The sequence below is a fragment of the Aplysia californica genome, unplaced genomic scaffold (genome assembly GCF_000002075.1).
Source record: "Aplysia californica isolate F4 #8 unplaced genomic scaffold, AplCal3.0 scaffold00085, whole genome shotgun sequence".
Lineage (NCBI taxonomy): Eukaryota > Metazoa > Mollusca > Gastropoda > Aplysiida > Aplysiidae > Aplysia > Aplysia californica.
Window position 1 is genome coordinate 1,133,493 of NW_004797355.1, and position 7,500 is coordinate 1,140,992.

Consider the following 7,500-nt stretch of genomic DNA (forward strand, 5'->3'; position numbering starts at 1 on the left):
AAGAGAGAGAGAGAGAGAGAGAGAGAGAGAGAGAGAGAGAGAGAGAGAGAGAGAGAGAGACGTCGAATTCATGTCCACCTCGCTTTAGTATGTGATAGTATTTATGTATTTATGAATATCAGATGCTCATCAAAATAATCGAAGAAATCGAAGAAACCGGCTTCCTTTCTTCTCGTTCGGCATTTTATATCGAAATTTTTATTTTTGGCTCAACACTTTTTATATTTACAAGCGCACGATTATTCTCACAAGACATTTACTTTAAAAAAGGATAATCAAAGGCAAAAAGAAACGTAAATATTCACTGTTTCCAAGGACACTCAAGCTTTGGAAATCACTAAACTTTGTAGGATATTTTCTTGCTAATTTTACCTCGGACATCAGGCGACCGCCACCTCGTTCAATTTCAACCATCTCAACATCTGTTCACGATAGATGGGTATTTTTCAGATCAAAATCGAGGCAAATAAACTGTCTGTGAGGTGATAATAATAATTGATGATCGCATAATGCCACCGCGTCGTGACTTATCTATTACTATTATATAGATCCCGTGAGGTCTTGAAGAATCAGGTCATGGGGTATATTAAATAAGGTTTTCACAATAGCCCCAGCAGATGCCGGTGGCCAATTTGAACCTTCTTGGTACCATGCCAAATTGTTAACCCTGGAGCAACGTTTATTCGCAAACATTGGCGAGTCATTACTGGCGTCTGTGGTGTAGCGGTTAGTTGTTTTCGCCCTCGCACAGAAGACCTGGTTTGATTCCCGTGTGGGGAGAATTTTTATTCAGTATCACAGTCTTTCTATTTGTATCCCTTTCAGCAGTGAGTGGTAGGCCTGACAAGCAGTTTTAAAGCTCGCCATGTGAATGTTCTGGTCTAATTGTGTGGGTGGGGACCGAGAAGACCTCTATATTTTATATTGTAATCAGAGTCAGTATTTGCCCCAGAAATCGTTTTACCGAAAATATGAACATCTTTTTTTTTTCTTTTTAAATTGTTGATTTTTTTTACGCCGCTATAGATCACCATATATGTCAAATGATATAAAAGGGTGTCTGTGATGTGGCGCTTAGGTGCTTCGTCGTTGCACTCTGGAGACGTGAGTTCACTTCCTGCATCGAGTATCTTTATCTTTCTACTGGTATATATTGTATTCCTATTAGGCTGGGTTGGCCCAGACTCACAGGGTCGAAGCATCCGGCCTCCTAACTGATCTAACTAGTGTCGATGCGGTCGCAAAACTTCTACAATTACACGTAAAGAGGAATTAGACGCACATTGCGTTTGCACCTTGAAAGTTCCTGATATCAGACACATGAATCTATACATCTATTGTCTTCTTTCTTTCAGATCCGATCCCTTTTACTGCTTGAAAGTGCCTGATTTCAAAACATATACATATTATATTGGATTGTCTCTTTTCTGTCAGATTCTATCACTTTTACTCCTTGAACGTTGCTGATATCAAATACATATACACATTGTCTCCTTCCTTTTACTTCTTGAATGTTCCTGACGTCAAATACAAAAACCTTTCTTGTCTCCTTTCTCGCAGATCCCCAAAGACCGATCTGTACGATTACGAGTCATGCCGGAACAGTCCAACGACTACCGGGTGGTGGTGTTTGGAGCCGGAGGTGTGGGCAAGAGCTCGCTCGTCCTCCGCTTCGTGAAGGGCACATTCAGAGAGAACTATATCCCGACCATCGAGGATACATACAGACAGGTTAGTCATATGTTCGTCATTGCTAATTTTAAAGATATCTTCAAAGGGTGGAATTCTTTTCTACCATTGACTTAAATTGTGTCGATAGTACCTTAAAACGTATAACAAACCAATCAATCCACCAATCAATCTATCAATCAATCAATCTATCAATCAATCAATCAATCAATCAATCAATCAATCAATCCATCAACCAACCAACCAATGAATCTCGAGTGCGTGCTGAAAAGAGCTGTTTTATTGTTTTTCTCTAATACATGTATTGTGGCACCACTTGGGAAAACGATATCATAGATAAGTCGCTTCAACAACTGATCTTCATCCTCATCCTCCTCTTCTTCTTCCTCCTTCTTCTCCTCTTCTTCATCATCATCACCATCATAATCATTATCATGGTTGTTGTCATCATCATCATCATCATCATCATCATCATCATCATCATCATCATCATCATCATCATCATCATCATCATCATCATCTCCTTCTTCTTTGCACACCTCTCTTCAGGAGCAACAATTACAGCAGCATCTGCAGCGACTTTGAAGTGGTTTTCCACCGTAGCAATATTATTATCTATCAACCTTAGGTCATATTCTAAAAACTAACATCCGGTGCATCGCTACCTCCGAATTACAAAACTCTATCTGCTTTTGAGAAACAAGAAGATACAGACCGGCTCTACGAAAGGTGATACAGTGATAGGAAACCCTAAGATAAAATGTATACGCTCGGAGAAGCACAAACCGAAACGGAAGTAGACCCCAGTAAAATATGAAATGGCTAATGGAGTGAAAACATCTGAAAGCTTGGATTTACAGGAAAAACCTTCAAACCAGAAAAATCAAAAGGTAGTTTCCGAACTTTTAAAATATGCCCACGTAACCCTTTGTGACAATTCTTAACGAAATCATATTTTTGTAGATTTTATGGGCACCTGTGCAAAAAAAAAATGTATACTGACCTCACAAACGGGCTTAGCTCTATTATAATAAAATTTGACGTCAAGGATTTTGAGTTTCACATCATGTCAAGCTTTTTTTAATGCAATTCTTTGAATATCTTGATTTCAACTGCGAATACAATTGTGAGGCACCGTGGTGGAATCAGGCTGTCGTCAAAATAATCAAAGTGAAGAAACTTGCATTTTCCCGCAGGTTTGTGAATTTTCATCATATTTTTGTTTTTGGGCTCAACACCTTTCATGCCCATTAAAAAACTCATTTCTGTGTGGATTTTTCTGAAAAATGTTGATTAAAGGCACAAAAAAATGTAAATTTTCAGTTACCACGGACTCTAAAGCTAAGGAAATAACTAATCTTTGACTGTTATTTTCTCACTAATCTTACCTCTGAAAACATGTGAACTGCACCTTCTTCATGCGCAAATATATCGACTTCTATGCAAGATAAATGGATATTTTTTCATCCAAATAAAGACAATTGAACAAGCTTTAAAATGATACCAATAACTCTACATGCCTAAAAATTGACGAGAGCCTGATTCCACCATGCTGTCTCACATTTTTGATAGAGCAGATAGAGCATTTGGTTTCTGACCCCATAGTTTTAGTAACTCAAATCAGCCAAAATTGTCAGACAGAACTTTTTAATTCTGAAGTAGCGACATATACAGAAAGGACAAGAGGACCAAACAATTCTTCTTCTTCTATCCCGTGGTTGGGGCAACCGTTGGGCCACCACTGCATTGGAAAACCAGCTCTCGCCATCAATTTTTGTCCTCTGCTCTCCTCAGATTGTCACCCATCGTCTTTCCTGTCCACTCTGTAATGTTGTCCTCCTATCTCCTTCTCTGCCTTCCTCTCTTTCTCTTTCCTTTTACGGTTCCTTGCAGGATTGTTTTGGCAAGTCCTGTGGATCTTGTGACATGCCTATAACATTTTAGTTTTCGTCTCTTCACTGTGGTCAGTAGATCTTTATATTGCCCCACTGCGTTGGTGATTCTCTTTCGTACTTCAGCATTTGAAACGTGGTCTTTGTACGAGATGTCAAGGAGTCTGCGGTAACATCTCATCTCTGTGGTCTGAATCTTTTTCTCTAATTCTGCTGTTAGTTTCCATGATTCACAGGCGTACAAAAATATTGAGATGACCAGTGAGCGCATTAGTCTAATTTTTTAGCTGTGAAAAAAGAAAAGAAAAAAAAAAAGAAAAAGAAAAGGAAAGCTAAAAGCTCGAGAGATACCGTTGTGAAGTCGCAAACAACCAACTTTTCTTTTCTCCTACAGGTGATCAGCTGCAACAAACAAGTGTGTACTCTCCAGATCACAGACACCACAGGGAGCCACCAGTTTCCTGCCATGCAGCGCTTGTCCATCTCCAAGGGGCACGCCTTTATTCTCGTATACTCCATCTCCAGTCGGCAGTCGCTGGAAGAACTCAAACCTATCAGAGACGAGATTGTCGAAATGAAAGGAGATATTGAGGGAATTCCCGTTATGCTCGTTGGGAATAAATGTGATGAAGTGAACCGTGAGTGCACCGTGCAAGAAGGTGCGGAACTCGCAAAGCGGTGGAACTGTGCTTTTTTAGAAACTTCTGCGAAAACAAACCACAATGTGAAAGAGCTTTTCCAGGAACTTCTGCAGTTGGAAAAACGGCGAGCTGTGAGTCTGCAGTTGGAAACAAACAAGTCCAAATCACAGAAACGACGTGATAAGTTAAAGGGCAAGTGCGCGCTCATGTAATTATTTCTAGCCTTGTTGTTTGTTTGTTTGTTTTTCTACGCTGATTGTGTTTTGTTTTTCCTTTAATCAATTTTTTTTCATAATACTGTTTGTTTTATTATATTTTCAATCAAGCATTTCATCCTAATATTATTCCTTTCGTTTGCTTGTAGACATATCTTAATAGAAATGGTCTGATATTGCAGCATTGCGTGCTGGTGTCTCTCGATTACTTTTTTTTCTTTTGTAAATATTACCGAAATGAACAACAACAACAACAAACAATTTGTCCGTGACTTGACATTCTACAATGGCACTTGAAGAGATGCAGTCTCTGCCTATTGACTCTTTGTATGTTCTTATTTATGATGAAGACGGTGTGAATTTCTACAGAACATAATATTATTATTACGAGCGCTCATGACAAACTTGGCATTGGTAGCCTAGTGGTTAGAGGGTTCAAGCTTCAGCTCAGTCCCGACGTTGTGTCCTTAGGAAAGACACTTTACATGAGTTTCCCATTTGGCTCGGTCCTTTCGGAGATAGACGTTAAACTCCTGCCTCTTGAATAATCTAACAGTGTTGATAGGGGTGTTAAACCTATACAATTGCACCATATGTTTCCATGACTAACTTTTTCTACTCAGAAATCGATGTACAGAAAAGTGGGAAGACATGGAATAACACCAAGAGGCTAGCCCAGGATAGAGAAAAGTGGAGGGTGTTTGTCCGTGGCCTATACCCTGGTGCAGGGTGAGAAAGGCACTGATGATAATGACTAACTTTTTCTACTAGTCTGTTCAGTGAAAGAAGTGTTACGCCTAAACAATACGCGCAGTCAATCATTCAACGTTTTACTGAGATTTCGGCCAAGATGTGTCTGCTCAAACTTTCAATTGACTGAAAACATTTTACGTCTTCATCTACACAATTTAGATCAATTAGGGGGCCGGTTGCTCCAACCTTTCTTGTCGGGGCCGGCCTGGGCCCAGTGGGATTCCGCATCAAAGCAGAAATACGAAGATACCCGATTAAATAAACTTCCGTTCCAGGGAATCGAATTCTTGTTTTCTGCGAGCACCAGCAAAAGGGTCTAACAACAACAACACCCCAAAAGCTGACAATTCATGTATTTAAAAAAAAATTTTTTGCTGCACTATTAATTAAGGATTTCTGAAAAAATTTTCCTTCCATTTATAATTCTAATTCTGTTGAAGTTTAAAGTACAGAAACGGTATAAGATATCAAAAGAAAAATAATAACAACAATTCCACCAACAACAACACAACAACAACAACAACAACAACAACAACAACAACAACGACACCAGCAGCAGAAGCAGCAGCAGCAGCAGCAACAACAACAACCCCGACAACCATAAATAACAACAGCAACAAAAGCTACTACTTCTTCAGCAGCGGTAACAACTTTAAAAACAACTCAACAACAACATCCAACAGAAAAAAATGTTGACTCTTTTTGCTGGTGTTAGAATCAAGACTGACTTGTCTGCGAAACAAATCTTGAAACACGCAGATGGTATAATTAATTTTTTTTCAACCCGCGTATAGTCAACATCGATGCCACTTTATGAAAAACCTATCTACTTGTTGTTTTTAACCCGAGGAGTAAAATCAATGCTTCACTGAGTTTTTATTTACAATATTATGTTTTCATTTTGAGTGGCCTACTCCTTTGGGCCACCCATGAAAGCAAAACTTTTTTGGGTTTTTTTCGCTTTATGTTTATGTTTTAAAAAATTGAAACTGTGAAACAAAGTTAAATGATCTCTCACCTGAAATGTTGACTTGAACGTTTCAGTAGCGACAGTTTTCAGATATCTTGTGATATATGTGTTCAGCAATATTTAATTTCAGGGTGTGGAACCACACACAATCGGCTGTGGGCTTATTTAGTATGTTAGCAGCTTATCATTCATTTATGTATTTGAATAAAGTTAGTGAATGTATCGGACTTAGTAGATGGATTGCTGCATGTTTGATTTTGTGTATGCAATGATGGTGAAAGGAGGCGTGGAAGAAAAAGGAGGAAAATAAATTGTTGATGTGTGTGTTTGTAGAGTTATGGAAGTACGTTTCTATGTGTGCTTGTGTATGTGTGTGTGTGTGTGTGTGTGTGTGTGTGTGTGTGTGTGTGTGTGTGTGTACATGTGTGTTCGTGAATTTTTGTTTGCATCATGTGTGTGTGTGCACATGCGCGCATGCACGTGAAATACAATGAGAGAGAGAGAGAGAGAGAGAGAGAGAGAGAGAGAGAGAGAGAGAGAGAGAGAGAGAGAGAGACAGAGACAGAGACAGAGACAGAGACAGAGACAGAGACAGAGAGAGAGAGAACGAGTGTGTATGTGTGTGTATGTGTGTGTGTGTGTGTGTGTGTGTGTGTATGTGTGTGTGCGTGTGTGTGTGCGTGCATATGTGTGAGTGTGTCTTTAAATATCGCTGTTAAAAACTCTCTGAAGACGCACAGTCCCCAAATGATTTTTGCTCCGGATTTGCCCAGACTCCATCCATCTCTCTCCTGTCTAGCCACACGAACATCCTTTATTTGATTTCTAATATTCCATTACTGCTTCTTTATTGAACTATGAAGCAGAACCATATTTTGTCCTTGGAACGTCGTGATTAATGCATAGGAGGCGAACAAAAATAGGTTCAAAAGTGGATGTTTTTTTTCACACTTTCAACTTTGACCTTTACGAGAGTGCAGAAAGACCAAAACGTGAATAGGAAGCTTCACATCATACACTCTTATTTTTTCTCTCCTTCTATTGTCTCCTTGGCCTTTCTTAGGGCACGCCTCATCACTAATGGTTTTTACAGACTTTTTCTGTAGAATTTCAAATTCTAATCCCCAAAGCGGATCTACTGCTTTTAGTAGGGGGCAAGGAGGTTATAATAGTATTATAAGCTCTTTGGTTAGGGGGGGGGGGGGGGGGGGGGCGAAATTTCACGCTTTGTTCATGAAGGTGTTCCTCATTTACATGTTTAGCATAACTAGAAATCAATATTATGTATGGGCTTTTGTATTTCATAAATGTGCGATTGAAGTGTGTCTGTGTCAATGTGT

General features: G+C 39.3%; 1 protein-coding gene across 1 annotated transcript; it reads left to right on the forward strand.

Annotated features, from left to right (window-relative positions):
• Window positions 1–1,530: 1,530 nt before the first annotated feature.
• Window positions 1,531–6,379, forward strand: LOC101857779 (GTP-binding protein Di-Ras2). The gene is made up of 2 exons (XM_005094578.3): window positions 1,531–1,731; window positions 3,976–6,379. Exons 1-2 carry the CDS (start codon window positions 1,594–1,596, stop codon window positions 4,432–4,434), a joined length of 597 nt encoding a protein of 198 aa, XP_005094635.2. The 5' UTR covers window positions 1,531–1,593; the 3' UTR covers window positions 4,435–6,379.
• Window positions 6,380–7,500: the final 1,121 nt, after the last annotated feature.

Bases quoted from the DNA above. Each gene is read 5' to 3' on its own strand.
- LOC101857779 (XM_005094578.3), top strand. From the start codon at position 1,594: ATGCCGGAACAGTCCAACGACTACCGGGTGGTGGTGTTTGGAGCCGGA. The intron at 1,732-3,975 runs GTTAGTCATATG...TTTCTCCTACAG, and splicing joins TCGAGGATACATACAGACAG to GTGATCAGCTGCAACAAACA.